Below are 15,555 nucleotides of genomic sequence, written 5' to 3'. Positions count from 1 at the left end.
GTTATTGAGCTTCGTACACTCGGCTTTACCCGTACGATCCGATACAGTAGGTCCAATATCTACCGACACTTCGAAAGTAGGATGATAGCAGTCTTCAGGTATAGTGAGCGGGAGTGCTCGTGTTAACAACGCTACGGTCGGATCCGAGGCAAAGCACAGATCAAGCAATCGACCCAAGGAGTTTTTTACATGGTTGACTTGAGACAGGGACAGGTCTAATAGGCCATCAATAAAATCATGTTGGGACATGGGCACAAGGTTAATAGACTCGTTAACCGAAGACCAGACAGTACCTGGCAGGTTGAAATCCCCAAGAACTATTAAATGGTGTCTATCAGATAGCGAGGAAGAAACAGTTTTTAAGGCGGACAAGTGCGGCTCGTATATTAATACATCCTAAGTCGGTGGAATATACGACCAAGTGACATAAATAGACAGGCCGGGAAGAATCAGTCTAACACAGAGGAATTCCAGGTCTTGTGAGACCTAGACTATGAAAAGTTCCGACGTAAAGTAAGAGTTTACTGCAATCAAAACCCCTCCTCCACGTCGGGACGAACGATCATTCCTATAAATTGTGTACAGATCTGCCAAAACTTCGGAACTAAGAATGTCCGGCTTTAACCAGGTTTCGGTAAACACAAAACCATGTGATGAAAATGCAAAACTATCCATAACGAGAAGGGACGTGTGAGACGCTTCTTACGCGTTACAACTTTTATACCCGGCACTCAGTACTACATCTGCACCTTAGCGGTGTTTTGTCAAATTTAACATTTTTTCTTCATCTGTCATCTACATCTACAACACTTCTCACACCAACACGCTCCGTTAGCTCGGCCCCCTTCCATAGACCCACATACTGCTGACTCGCGGCAGGGCCAGAGGCAGCGACCGCACATAAAAAAAACGAATATAAGCTGCCCGTCCCGCAGCGCAGTGGGTTAAAAGTCGGCAGAGGCAGAGGCCGGGGGACGGCAGAGGCAGGGACCGAGTGAAGCAGAATCAGAGTGTGAATGAGAGTATGTGCAAGAAACACAAATAAGCTTCGGGACGGGGTGAGTTAGCCACTGGAAATTAATTTCTTCATTGTGCCTATAATAATGATCCAATCGGATCCCAATTTGGTGATCAGATAGATATGGCCATTTTCTACGGAATGGGGATTTTAGTTTTCTTTTATCTTTAAAATTGTAGATTTAGGAAGTTTTCGCCAATTCACATTAAACGTTGTGACGCGTAAGAAGCGTCTCACACGTCCTTTATCGTTTTTTTTGTGTGCGGGCACTGCCTCTGCCGCGAGTCTGCAGTGTGTGGGTCTAGGGAGGGGCGGCGAACAAACGGAGCGTGTTGGTGTGAGAAGTGTTGTAGATGTAGATGACAGATGAAAAAAAATTTACAATTTGACAGGTGCCGGGTATAAAAGTTGTGACGCGTAAGAAGCGTCTTACACGTCCCTTCTCGTGTCTTCCTATTTTCACTCCAAGAACAATTGCCGAATAAAACGAATGCAGTTCAAGAGGGCTAGAAAAGAGCATTATATGAAGAAGATTTAAAACTTATTAATGCAGTCGAACGAAAACTGCTTATATGGATATTACAATTCAGTAATTTTATACTCGGTACTCATATTATAAAATTTTAATCCAGAACGGATTAATCCAATAATGAGGTTCCTTCTCCATGCTTCGTTGCCCTCTAAGCTCCACATCCACTCTGAAATAACACACTCCTCCGACTTGCATAGAAAATTTGAAGTTTGAACTGATTTACTTTCTGTCACAAGAAAATTTACCGCATCTGGGTACACGGCTAGCGATACAGAATATATATAGACAGCAGTAGTAAACAAAAAATACTGATCAAAAATATATTTTAATTCATACGTATTTTATTTTAAAAAGCGGTATTTTTTTGTTAGACGGTTACACTACAGGGCGTGTGTTGTGTTTATGACGCAAAGGCTTGGGTGTTTTTTTTTCGGTTGTATAGTCAAACGGAAACTATCCCGCGATCGAAAATGGGGGCGTCGAACCGCAGTACGCAAGTGGCTCTTTGCGTTTCCGGGATTTCATTTCTGCTTTTTATCATTGCGTTTTCAACACCCTATTGGTTGGTTACAGATGGGCGTTTAGAAAAGCCACGCTTTACCAATCTGGGTTTATGGGAAGTGTGCTTCAATGATTTTCAGGACATTCACCGTTTCTACGACAACCCTTTCAACGGATGCATGTGGGTCTTTGAAGAGGAATACTACATCATACACGATTTTCTACTACCGGGGTTCTATGTAGCAGTGCAGCTATTTGCAACGCTTTGCTTCGTCATGTGCCTTATTGGCCTGCCTCTTACACTGGCCTTCTTGATGACCTCTCGCGACGATGATCGATACGTTGTGCTGCTACTGACCATTGGGACTTGCCAAGTGTTGGGCTCGATTTTTGGATTTATTGCAGTAGTAATTTTCGGTGCCAAGGGAGACTCTCGGGACTGGATGCCTGGATGGCAGAATAATGACATGGGCTGGTCGTTTGCGTTGGGCGTGGTTGGAGCTGTATTGTTGTTACCTGGAGGAATACTTTACATGGTTGAAGCCCGTCGCGAACGCTACAAGCGCCTCAACGAAATAAGTAATCGGGAAGTTAGCGAATACGGAGACGACTGCTATCAGCACCAGGCAAATGTCGAAACTACCCCGACTGCTCCATCACCGTCCCAATCTTACTTTGTACCAGAACCAAGCCGTCCGCGTCGTCCTCAGTCAGGACGTAAGCCTAACATTCCGCCACATGGAGGAATTCAAACAGATATATAACTGTTGAAGTCACCCAATCTAAACATATCTACATACATATTTTAGTAACGTCTCGATTAATAATTTTATCACGATTCATTCCTTCAATTAGAGTGTATCCAAGTGTAATCACTGTTAATTGAAACATATCCGTCCATTAATGCATATTATTTCAAATTGTACTACCACTATTTTAAGAAAACTCGAAATAAATTTAAAAAAACGTTTCAAACGTGGTTTGAGATAGTTTATTACCTGTTTTCATAATGTATAACAGATCGTTAACCCATATAAAGAATAATGTGGCTCTTTAACTTTTTCTGCTTAGAAACCCCTAGCTGAGATGTTTTTTACCTTAAACAAATTCATTTTACCTCCATTTCATTCATGTTTTTATGAAATTTTTGTTAAACATCATGTTGAACGTGTTGTTTTATTTATGTCGTGCGACTCTTCCATGCATCGCTGTGATGGTCCAGTACAGTCGTTACGATAACTTACAAGAAAAAGTTCACGCTGCTGTTCCTTTTCCTCAAGCTGTTCTCGCAAAAACTGGAGCACATCGGAATCAGTTCCCAATAACTCAGGCTGTGGAAGTTTGGAATCAAGATTATAGTAGTGCTGCCCTATACGACGCACTGCTATCCAGTGTCTTTTTCGTAATGGCAATGTTATTGTGCCGATCTTGTAATCTGATGGAATGTTGAGTATAAAACCCACAATTGAATCTAAGTCAATGCCAGACGGGTCTTTTCGTTTATCAAACCAAAAGGCCTCACAATTTCTTAGCTCTAAGGCGGTCATAATAACATTAATATCATAATTTCCGAGTCCAAGAAGGGATCGATGAGGATTTATCCATACGTTGGGACTTAAGTTAATGCATATATTGTCCAGCTCTTCCTTTCTGTAAATATGTTCTGGCAATACAGTTATTTTATACATACATACATATGTATATTAACATGCATATATTCATGTCAGTTTATCAGAATGGTATTCAAAAGCATTTCAGTGAAATGTAACTTACCTTGGAATATATTGTTGAGAGCGTGGAGGGCACACAATTGCTTTGTTTGCTTTTCATGATATATCTTTAAAATTGGCATGATGTTAATCAGTAGGCTTGATAAGAATTGTTGAAACAAAAAAAATTTAATTGGTGTAAGGGATATATGGTATATTTAGTACATTTCTTGGCGTTTTATATCAGTTTTAGGTATTTTACAGTCAATTTTAATAGAAGGCAAATGTAAAACAAAAGTATCAAAATAAGCTCTAAATAATTTGAACTAATGTAAAACCAAAATTTAATCGTAATACATACTGGGAATAAGGTGAAATTTAAAACTCCAGCGCTGTCATACATTCCGGTATTCCTATCATAGGTAAACTAGCCTTTGAAAATAGCTAGAAGTAGCCAGAAAACTTTGATGTCCGCTAAAAAAACGCTTGTGCTTTTGAGAACTTAACAAGTTCGTCAAACATATCGTCTTCTGCAGCTGAGCGTTGGTAAGTGTTATTGATCCCTATCTTTTTTACCCATGTTGATATAATTACCCAGCATAAACGAATTTTCACCTTATTTGAAGTTTATTATTTGTTATTTTTATACCCGGTACTCGAAGAGTAAATAGGGGATATTGTATTTGTGCACAAAGTATGTAACGCACTGAAGGAAACGTTTCCGACCCCATAAAGTATATATATTCGATTGAGCCATGTCTGTCTGTCCGTCCGTCTGTCCGTCCTATAAGAGCTAGAGCCACCAAATTTTTTATCCAGACTTCTGTATGCTCACACTGTTACAAGTGTAGAAAACCTCCCAAACCTAAAATTTTGAAGATAAACGAAAACAAAAACCACCATTGACCATATCATTATTATAGACATAATGAATAAATCAATTTACAATTTAAGCCCACCCTGTCCTGCAGCTTTTGTTGTTTTTTTTCACATTCTCTTATTTACACTCAGATTCGTGTAGTCAGCGGCCTCTGCCTCTGCCGCGAGTCTGCAGTGTTTGGGCCTCGGGAAGGGGGGAGAGCCAAAGGAGAGTGTTGGTGTGAGAAGTGTTGTAGATGTAGATGACAGATGAAGAAAAAATGTAAAATTTGACAAAACACCGCTAAGGTGCAGATTTAGAACTGAGTGCCGTGTATAAAAGTTGTGACACGTACGGAGAGCTGGAGTTTTTAAAGCGGTGCTTCTTTTGCTGCAAGGCTTTTCGGAGTTGGTCTTTACCCAGTTCCATCGGTCAAGTTGATGGCATCTAGGAAAAGCAAAAGATTAAAGTTTTTTACATTGTTGGGTTTATTTTCATTGCCTTTCCTTTAAATGAATAATTTTTGTTGACTAATTAAACATTAAACAATGAACACCAATGAACCAATGAACAAATCAAATTAATCTGTTGATGTAGATTCACTTGGTTCTGGTGATTGTCAATATGACAATCGTATGCTGAAATATAAATGTGTATGCCACCGGTTCATGTACCAGTAACAAAATATCGCCACAATCTGTACTTGAACAAATTGGGCTTCGGAGATGTGAATACGTCAGAGTTTTCTTTCGTACTGATTTTATTTGGTAAAATGTGAGGTATATATACAGTTTCTATTAGTACAATTATTTACTTAGGATCATAGGCTTGTTTAATTAGTTCTAAGTATAAGTAGGTATGGAAAGATATTTTTATGACTGTCGTAAAGCGATTATCATGCAGATGGTGTGACATTTTACAACTGCAGATCATCTCGAATGTAATTTATGACTGTGCTATCAATATAACAAGATTATGTGCATGCACGTGCATCCAGCTGTCTGTTGAATATTTATTTAGGTCAGCGGTGTATATTTCATTACTATTGGGTTAGTTTGAGAATATTTACCATACCAGGTCTAACCATACGGCTTGATTTTTAAATCTAAATCGTACAACCAACAACCAAAGCATTGTCTGAAAACACTATGCGGCAGAGCACCATCGTTTTTGGTTAGGTTCTCACTTCTTTTCTCTCCTTTTCTTCTTCTACCGGTGAGACGTTGCAGCCCATCGAACTAGTTCCCTATAATTATTTTATATTCTTTGAGTGGTTTGGAGTTCGCTTCCCATTGGGGCTTCTTCGGAAAGTAACCATGTACAGGCCAGCCACCACAGGTATTGCATAGCAAATTCCTATGTTTGGCTGGCTTTATACCCAGATGTCCAACATTTTCTTGTTACAGAAACAGGGAAGATTTTCCAATACAAACGATGAGAAATCAACCCTGTTTTTAGTTCGACAGAACACACTCAAATGGTGACATCTAAAAACGTACAAAAATTTGAAGGCAGATGTTTTAAAAAAGTTAAACTTACTGAGCCATCCCCTAATTTAAAATGTATTCCGCATGTGGCTAATGCAAAACGATAGATAAGTGAGAAAATAACTAAATTGGCATCACTGTCTCTGACCCCTGGATTTTACCTGGAAATATGATTACTCTGTGAAAAATATACCAGACGGATAACAAAATGTATTTTATATTTTTCTACGTACGGCTACACTGAAATTTGGTCACATGATATTCACCTGACAAGTTTTCTGTGTTTGGGGAAAAATTTTTACGAACAAGTAAACTTTAAGTAAAAAAAATCAAAAGACGGCAAAATGAAAATCTGTGGTCCAAAATTATCCCTTTGTGGTTTGATTATCTCCGTATGGGGAATTGTTCAACTGGTAAGTAAATTGGTTCTTCCAGCTGAATGTATGTGGTTTTAATCACAGCTGAAAGTCACAAGGTTTCAGTTGTCTCATGATATTTTTTATCAAATAAATTTTAATGTTACTTCGGTTTTAGGTGCTCATGGGGCTCTTTTTCTATATTAATAGTGTGGCCCTTATTGAGGATTTGCCCCTAGGAGAAGAGTACCATACTCTCGAAGAATTTTATGCAGCTGCGAATAGAGCGTACAATCAGGTTAGTTTATATCACGGGATAAATCGGTCTGCTTGACTTTAAAATGACCAAAAATGTGTATGTATGTGTGTGTACATAGCCATTAATAGCATACATAAGTACATAACGCATATCATATTTCGGCTCAACCAGTAATGTTTTGTTGCAGTAACAGGTATTGGTTTTTTTTCAGAACGCCTACAACTGCTGGATCGCAGCTTGCATTTACGTTTTAACATTGTTGCTCTCTGCGCAGCAATTCTACATGAATAGCAGAGTAACTGCTAATTAATTATTTCAGTTTAAGATTTCCAACTGGTACAACTGATATATAATTTACTGGTGTGTTCATTAAAGTTTGCACTAAAAAAGTATTGAAATGTTCAATTAAAGATATTTGTTAAACCCTTTACAATTATTGTTAATATTCGCTTACGTGATGTCGTTGAAGTATAATCTGGAGCATTTGCTGTAATCCTCACACAAAAGTCCACAGATATAAAGTTTGCACATGTAATATACTTAATTGTTTTCGTTCATAAAATACATTCCGTCTTGGTTTAATTATTTTCAAATATTCGCAGTAATGAGTAATGAGGCTCACAAAGGTGTCGCCGCCTCTTTGGACAAATGCAATGTAATGCATTGGACAAAAATTTATTTCTATGACATCCCTTATAATTAACATGTTTATGGAAGAATAAATATAAACTAACTTGATTAAATGCACTTTTATTTAGAATGCCATGAGATCTGGATGGGAAAAAGATTAGACGTTTGTGACTTAAGGATCATAATGATAATAGTGACTAGCTATGTATAAGTACAGATACAGGGTACAATTCAAAGACAAAGATCCTACCGTGTTGCATATGTGTATGCAGGGCGTTTTAAGCCCTATACTTATATACTTATTTTTGTTCCATTTAATAGAAATATGTTATTGTTGAGGCTGTGTTAAATACTTAATATACATTAAGTGCTTAATGTTTATTAAGTCCTTAACAACATAGGCTCAAAGGAATTTAAATTAGGGTATAGAATGCAAACGAGCTTGTAGTAGAAACCAAATACTGTAGTATTTTTGAGTTTACTTGCTATGCTTAACGAACGCAGACGCGCAGCCGACGACCTCCCAAGGGTCCCTAGGGTCATTCCATAGAGAATGGCGTTTTTAGATTTCTTTTATCTTCAAAATTGTAGCTTTGAGAGGTTTTCGCCTTTTTGCGGGGGGCGGGGCTAATTTTTGAAATACTGGTTTCAGTGTGAGCAGTCTGGATGCAAAATTTGATGGCTCTAGCTTTTACAGTGTCTGAGAACTAGCCGACAAACAAGACGGACAGACAGACATGGCTCTATCGATTCGGATATTGATGCTGATCAAGAATTTATATACTTTGTGGGGTCGGAAAGGTTTCCTTCTGTGCGTTACATACATCCACTTTGTACACATATACAATATATCCTATTTACTCTTCGAGTACCGGTTATAAAAACATATCGGTTAATTCATTAATTTCACTACAGAGGTGATTCGGGTAAAGAGCACTCAAAACGAGAAGGGACGTTTAAGACACTTCTTACGCGTCACAACTTTTATACCCGGCATTCAGTATTACCTACATGTGCACCTTATCCGTTATTTGTCAAATTTTACATTTTTTTTTCATCTGTCATCTACATCTAAAACACTTCTCACACCAACACGCTCCTTTAGCTCGCCGCCCTTCCCCTAGACCCACACACTGCAGACTCGCGGCAGAGGCAGAGGCAGCGCCCGCACACAAAAAAAACAAATATAAGCTGTGGGACGGGGTGGGTTAAAAGTCGGTAGAGGCATTAGCAGAGGGACGGCAGAGGCAGAGGCAGAGGCCGAGTGAAGCAGAAGCAGAGTGTGAATGAGAGAATGTGAAAAAACCAATATAAGCTGTGGGTTTAGGCACTGCAAATTGATTTCTTCATTCTGGCTATAATAATGATCCAATCGGATCCCAATTGATGATCTGATAGATATGGCCTTTCCCTACGAAATGGCGTTTTTAGTTATCGTTTATCTTCAAATTGTAGGTTTGGGAGGTTTTCGACATTTTGCGTGGGCGGAAGGTGGCGGGGCTCAAAAAATTAAATACACTTTTAACAGTGTGAGCATACAGAAGTATGGATGCAAAATGTGGTGGCTCTAGCTTTTATGGTCTCTGAGATCCAGGCGCTTAGACGGACGGACGGACGGACGGACAGACGGACAATCGACTCGCCTATTGATGCTGATCAAGAATACATATACTTTATGGGGTCGGAAACGTTTCCTTCTGTGCGTTACATACATTCACTTTGTGCTCAAATAAAAGATACCCTATTTAATCTTCGAGTACCGGGTATAAAAACAATTCGGGCTTACGGAAATACCAACAGCACATTAACTAAAAGGTTCTGTAAAAAACACAGAAAAAAACTGAATGTAAGCCAAAAATTTTATAAATAAATGGAAATCAAAAATGTTGCTCAATTTATCCTTGTCTTTTTTCTCAGAAAAACATACTTATTGATGCATTACTTTTTAAGGAAATGTATCGCTTATAAATAGGTTTGCTCTCGATGCTCTCTTCACTTACGCTTCTAAGACATATCCGTGTTGAAAACATCAGTTTTTTGTATGGAAAATCATCGCTTATGTCAGATAGGTAAATTACGCCTGGCATCGATGTGTAGTCGCTTATACAACGATGACCCTTACTGCAGGGTATATCTTCCAAAGTATAAGTGGCGTACTAGTTGGTGTTTGACTGCCTAAGGTATGGGTGGCGTACTAGATGGTGTTTGCGTGACTTGATCTTCTGAGATCGGGCGCTATTTATTCGTGGGATGACTTCGCGGATGTCTCTTTGCGATATCGTAGTCAGTACAATAGTTGAGAATATCTGTTAATGTATATTTGCCAAGCGGATATTATACCCGGTACTCGAAGAGTAAATAGGCTATACTGTATTTGTGGGGAATAACGGATGTTTGTAACGCACGTTTCCGACCCCATAAAGTATATATATATTCTTGATCAGCATCAATGGCCGAGTCGATAGAGCCATGTCTTTTTGTCCGTCCTTATGAGCGGCTAGTACTTAGAGACCATAAGAGATAGGGCATCCAGACTCGTATGCTCACACTGTTACAAGTGTATTTTAAAAATGAGCCCCGCGCCCTTTCGTCCCCACAAAGGGCGAAAATCTCCCGCAGCCACAATTTTGAAGTTAATAGAAAATTCTGTAGGGAATGACCATATCTATCAGATTACCGAATTGGAATCCGATTTGATTATTATTTTAGCCAGAATGAAGAAATTAATGTGCAGTGGCTAAACCCAACCCCGACGGGAGCTTCTTTTTGTTTGTTACACATTCTCTGCTGCTTCGCAGCAGTGTGAGGCTATACGGGAGGGGGGCGCTAAAAGAGCGTGTTGGCGTGAGAAGTGATGTATGTAGATGTAGATGACAGATGAAGAACAAAATTAAAATTTGAAAAAAACTGCTAAGGTACAGATGTATTACTGAGCACCGGGTAAAAAAGGTGTGACGCGTAAAAAGCGCCTCACACGTCCCTTCTAGTTTTGCTTGAGTAAAGCTTCGGCAGTGGGTTAGTGGGGGGTTTTATGCTTTTTAATCGTAATGATCGGAAATTATGCTAAAGTAGCTTTTGGTGAGTTGTTTCCGTAAATTTGCACCGTGCACCGTCTTATTTCTGTAGGTGGCAAGTGCAATGATCGTCAATTATCTTTCGCAATGTCGCGAGCTGGTAAACCATGAACTAAGTCATGCATTTTATGCTTACTTCGCAGCATATTTGTAAGCATTGGTTTGTGAGTTAATAGCTAAAATAGTGCATGTGACCGAACCATTGAGAAATGGTTCGTTACAGTAGTATAAGTCCTTTTTATACCCGGTACTCGAAGATGCTGGATGCCCCAGTGATATAGGAGTGGAACACCTGTTCTGCTCCTGCCCGGCCCTCAGCAGAACGCGACTAACACACCTTGGCTCGTCTTGAAAAATGTTAAAGAGTTCGAGTTTTTGTTCTGTGGTGATGCGTATACATATTTATTTACCTGAAGAATCTAACAAAGATAGATGTAATGTCAAGAACATTAATAATAAAAAAAATATGTAATAACGATTGCAGCGTCGATTCAGTCGTTAAATTTATTTTATTTATCAGGTTGACTTTAACAAGAAAGATCTCACGTGACCAGTATCCCGTTACCAAGGCGGTTGCCTCAGGAGTGTGTTTATTCACAGAGTGTACGTTGAATACTCTAATGAAAAATATTTGCAACGCCAAGTCAACTGTGGTTATTCATTATTTATATATCATTATATTTATATTTAAGAAATACAGTATTTACGAAATATATGAGCATAGAGAGGATACACAAAGTCAATTTATTTATTTTTTGGGGCAAGCTGAAAGACTCAAATTTGAAGGAAGGTATATGTGAGCTCAGAAGCAACACAAAAATGCCAAACGTCTCAAGCGCTAAAAATGAAAAATCAAGTCGAGAATAGATACACGCATTGCCATCATGTATGTACATATGTGTCACCGCAAACATGAAATTACGAATCAGACTTGAAAGGAAAAACAAAACTTTGTTTGCGTTTAATGCTCAAGAGAGCCAACGCCAAATCGTTTAGTCGGGGCCGAATTGGATCTTTTCTTCGTTTTTGGTTGCAAAAACGCACAAAAAGATTCTCACAAGCCTTGGCCTAGCGGCTCTTCCAAATTGGTTGACAAACTGGTCGACTTTGCTCAAATAAGCCAAGCGAGCATATTTTCATAAATATATATCATCTGTATTCCCCAATCAGCAGACAACAGAAGCAGGCAGAGAGAGAAACAACATTCAAATCTCTAACAGACATTTTTTCGGCTTTAATTGTTGTTCGAATATCAAAAGTTTCATGAGAGCCGAAACCACATTTTGAATTTTGATTGGTTGAAAGTTGAAAACGCGTAAAAAGTCGGAAAAAAGTATTAACTGAATCGATTTTTCTTGTATAAATGTTTCTTGTATGGACCAGAATAGTATTCAGTATTCAGTTTTCGAATAGCAACATGGATCTAAGGACACTGCGGACTATCTTCCTTGATATGGACATTTTCCGAGGACGAGAAAGGGACATCAACCAAGCATGTTAGGCGAACGTCGCAAAAACAGCAATTAGGACTACAGGCAGCCCGTTTTCTTGGTCATGGACGAGTACCACTTCCCTCCAATACGACGCAAGTTGGACCTGGATGGAATCCCATTAAGCCTGACGCACATACATAGTGGAAGGAGTGAGGATTTCGGAAAATCGCTAAGGATCAATATTCTGTAGGTATTCCGGACTATTAATACAAATCATCCAGAAATATTGTCAAACGCGTCGGACTAGATTCAAACTTTTAGCTGGGTGCTGAGCACGCATGCATAAGTAAGTATGCATGTATGACCACGGTTGAAAGTGAAAATGGCCAAACGGTAAGTAATTATAATTATAATTATTTAATTTGTTTATATATATATATTTATTTATATATATTAATTATATAAATTTGGTTTTGTGTGTTATATTAAAGAACTAATTCTATATTTGCAGTTTAAAAGTAGCTCTTATTGGCTACGGAATTGACGAAATCATCGAACTTGTCAATCGAACTGCCGATCCCGCTGCAACTCCGCCGCCCCAAACACCGGCGGTTGTGCAGTTAACAAGCGCAGCGTCTGCACAAGAGGACAGCAGTCCGCCGCCGCCAGAATGTCTCGAAATTTTGGAAAACGTTTTGATAGGTAAGGTAGAAATTTTATAGTATTTGAAAATCTATACAACGAACACTTCTTTTTGCAGAATCCCCAATACCCGAAAAGGCGCCAGATTCTGAGGCGGGTGAATTACTGGGACCAAAAGTCGGTAGGTCCATGTATGTCCGAACAATTTTGCCAAAGCCCAACCTAACATCAGGCTTGAGGACGGGCAGCACAAACACACATGCCAGCAAGGAAAAGAGCAACGACAACTCTTCATATATGCAATCTTCTTGCTTGGCGGTCTCCGACTCTGTCAAAGAAACCCGACAACGATCTTTCTTCAAAAGATATGTCAAACTCCCTCAGGGCTTCGAAGAGGCGCCAGGATTTTTTTATGCGCAGCAGTGCCCAGGACACTGCGGTCATTGCGACAGGAACGCAAGCAACAGCATACGACACACTACGGTTTGCTATCTTACCATACGTATGCCTACAGTGTGGCCTTTGCGCAGAAACTTTAAGACAAAGGGCAGGACATCGAAAATGCCCGAAACCAGGACGAACGGCTGTCCAGTATTTATTATGGTATTAGTGTGCTTTACAATAATTAAATAATAAATAAATATAAATAAATAATAAAACAAATAAATAAAATTCAATTTTAAAATTAATGTTCAATTTAATTATTGTTTTCCTTCTCAACTGCATTTATTTAAATCAAGTACGTATTTCCCGCCATGTACTTTGAAATTCAATATCGAAAATAAATACTTTTAATACTTTTTTCCGACTTTTTAAGCGTTTTAAAAATTTCAAAAATTCAAAATTGGTTCCGGCTCTCACGAAAAAATGTATATTTTCTTCTGCTTTCTTGCATGCGTGTATGCGTGAATGGGAAGGGGGAAATACTCCTGCTGGAGAAGGCTCTCTCACCAAGAGCCGAAGGCACTGGGAGCCAATCCACTATACTGATTAGGCCGCCAGTTTTTACTACGTTTGAACACTCTATGAGTTGTTTGCTTAATGGTTTTATAGTATTTTGTGTAAATAAATGTTTTCTCTGTCTTGGTTACTGAGTAGATAATTCAATTTGATTGTCTTTCAGAAAACAGCAAATTTTATATTTTCGGATAAGAAACACAGTGTTCCGACTATCAGCAATAGTCGAAAAAAACTATTTGGAGGCAACTGGGTGACATTTTGCAATTTTCAAGTCTACATTTTTAGAATTGCCTTGCAAAATAGTTAATAGTTAAAAAAAGCGGTTTTTTCAGTTTAAGAAACTTTACAAAGTCGATGGAAAAAAGATTTAAGATTCAAACGAAATTTAGATTCAATCTGTCAGTTAGAACAAAATATATTAAAATAGTTTTAATTGGTTGAAGATTTCGATTCATTAACAACGATTGCTATTAGGTTATGTTATCCCGGACAGGCCCTCAAAGAGGCCTAGCATAGGCAGGGTGGGTTTTAGTTATCCGGGGGCCATGACTAGGCCATGACGAGCTAATAGAGCGTGTTGGCTTGGAAGTAGATAACATACAATGTAGAAAAAATGTAAGATGGAACATTAAAACTTTGAAATAACCACTAAGGTACAGATGTACTACTGAGTACCGGGTATAAAAGTTGTAAAGCGTAAGAAGCATCTCACACATCCCTTCTCGCTTTTATTTGAAAAGGTGCATGTATGTATTTAATTAAACAATTTTTAAAATTAGTTTGTAATATTCATAGGGATATGTAAACTATGCGGCTTAAAATTATAGGTGCTATTAGGTTTACACAAAATCAAATCCTTTTACCCACAGGGATTTAGGTCTGCTTTAAATATGTTTTTATATATTTATTTACTGGTTCTCTTATAAGTATTTAACGAAAATAATAAATACGCGGCACCAAAACATTAGGAGGTTCTTTTAGAGTGGTGGAATTAGATTAGATTAAATTATCCGAAATTTATTCGCTCCTGATTGCGACTCGATGATCGTGAAGATTTTCGATTGATTGATTCCAAATACGCGGATGGGGTCCAGCCTTCGGAATTGACATCTGTGAATGTGCAAACATAAATATTATGATTATGTCTATAGATGCAACAAATATTTGTAAAATAAGTAAACAAATGAGGTATTTTTTTATGTAATTTGGTTGGTACATGCGTTAAATTTGAACATTTACCTAAGATTCGTACAAACCACCAGCCGGCACAGCCCACTTTAAGCAGCTCGACAGTTTCCCCTTCACGCATCGAAACTTCCGAGTGTCCCATTGCAGTATAGTCAGCCAAGGCAATGAATTTACTGCCCTGTATTATAATTCCCGAAAAGTTTTAGTATATATAACGTATGCAAGAAACAATGTAATGAGATCTTTATATATTCTAAATGAATAAGGTTAGTATTAAATTTGTAGTAGGGATAAACTAGTTATATATGTACATATGCAAACTTATGTAGAGCACATGTCGCCACAAGTAATGCTACTAAGTGAGACAGCTTTTAGTAAGAAACTATTGATTTTCCGGGGTTCTACTCAGCATGTCGACATAGGCGATATACTCCAATAAATATGTACATACATACACAGATATGATTTGTATTTTGACAGTACGGAATAGTATATTGACAGGAAAATTGTAATCTTGTATGGAGGAGAATTTAGTAATGGCCTTAAAGCTTCCAGAGAATTAAAAAAAAATAAGCATTTTAGATATATGTACATGCATACATACATACATATATGCATGTACATTTGTACGTGTGCATGTGGCAGTGAATAGAATAGACTTTCGCCAAAATAAAATAATCAAACCTAGTATTTATTGCAAAAGTCGAAAATATTTATGTTCAATTGGGATATAATGAATATACGCAATAGTCGTTTACATTGCCGCAGCACGCTGCTGGCGCCGATGTTTGCCTTTTCTGGCCCGCCACCGCCGAACCACTTAAATAAAGGCGACTCGGCTTTCGGCGTCTAAACTCTTTATACAAATTTTATAAACAAAAACGAGAAGGGACGTGTGAGACGCTTC

At 38.3% G+C, this 15,555-nt stretch overlaps 5 protein-coding genes across 10 annotated transcripts in view; 3 read left to right on the top strand and 2 right to left on the bottom strand.

The window, feature by feature from the left end:
* The first annotated feature begins 1,947 nt into the window (after positions 1 to 1,947).
* Positions 1,948 to 3,021, top strand: LOC117591932. Its single transcript, XM_034285340.1, has one exon. It carries the CDS (start codon positions 2,021 to 2,023, stop codon positions 2,813 to 2,815), a length of 795 nt encoding a protein of 264 aa, XP_034141231.1. The 5' UTR covers positions 1,948 to 2,020; the 3' UTR covers positions 2,816 to 3,021.
* A 7-nt stretch (positions 3,022 to 3,028) lies between these two features.
* Positions 3,029 to 3,929, bottom strand: LOC117591934 (josephin-like protein). The gene is made up of 2 exons (XM_034285343.1): positions 3,825 to 3,929; positions 3,029 to 3,714 (listed from the first exon to the last, which is right to left on the bottom strand). The coding sequence occupies exons 1-2, from the start codon at positions 3,901 to 3,903 to the stop codon at positions 3,209 to 3,211; spliced, it is 585 nt and encodes a 194-aa protein (XP_034141234.1). The 5' UTR covers positions 3,904 to 3,929; the 3' UTR covers positions 3,029 to 3,208.
* Positions 3,930 to 6,361: 2,432 nt separating this feature from the next.
* On the top strand, positions 6,362 to 7,285 carry LOC117591935 (ribonuclease kappa). Its single transcript, XM_034285344.1, has 3 exons — positions 6,362 to 6,519; positions 6,641 to 6,760; positions 6,933 to 7,285. The coding sequence occupies exons 1-3, from the start codon at positions 6,451 to 6,453 to the stop codon at positions 7,029 to 7,031; spliced, it is 288 nt and encodes a 95-aa protein (XP_034141235.1). The 5' UTR covers positions 6,362 to 6,450; the 3' UTR covers positions 7,032 to 7,285.
* Positions 7,286 to 11,896: 4,611 nt separating this feature from the next.
* LOC117592707 lies at positions 11,897 to 13,133 on the top strand. Its single transcript, XM_034286675.1, has 3 exons — positions 11,897 to 12,251; positions 12,370 to 12,560; positions 12,619 to 13,133. The coding sequence occupies exons 1-3, from the start codon at positions 12,241 to 12,243 to the stop codon at positions 13,131 to 13,133; spliced, it is 717 nt and encodes a 238-aa protein (XP_034142566.1). The 5' UTR covers positions 11,897 to 12,240.
* Positions 13,134 to 14,349: 1,216 nt separating this feature from the next.
* Positions 14,350 to 15,555, bottom strand: part of LOC117591927 (guanine nucleotide exchange factor DBS) — a 55,867-nt gene continuing 54,661 nt past the window's right edge. For 5 of the 6 annotated variants that reach the window (XM_034285320.1, XM_034285321.1, XM_034285327.1 and 2 more), the window contains 2 exons: positions 14,700 to 14,826; positions 14,350 to 14,570 (listed from right to left, as the gene is read on the bottom strand). In XM_034285320.1, coding sequence (XP_034141211.1) covers positions 14,467 to 14,570; positions 14,700 to 14,826 — 231 coding nt within the window. In that variant the 3' untranslated portion in view covers positions 14,350 to 14,466. The remainder of the gene's footprint in view (positions 14,571 to 14,699; positions 14,827 to 15,555) is intronic. The other variant, XM_034285322.1, reaches the window with a different exon arrangement.

The sequence above is a fragment of the Drosophila guanche genome, unplaced genomic scaffold (assembly GCF_900245975.1).
Source record: "Drosophila guanche unplaced genomic scaffold, DGUA_6, whole genome shotgun sequence".
Taxonomy (NCBI): Eukaryota; Metazoa; Arthropoda; class Insecta; order Diptera; family Drosophilidae; genus Drosophila; species Drosophila guanche.
This window is presented reverse-complemented; position numbering and strand designations above follow the sequence as displayed.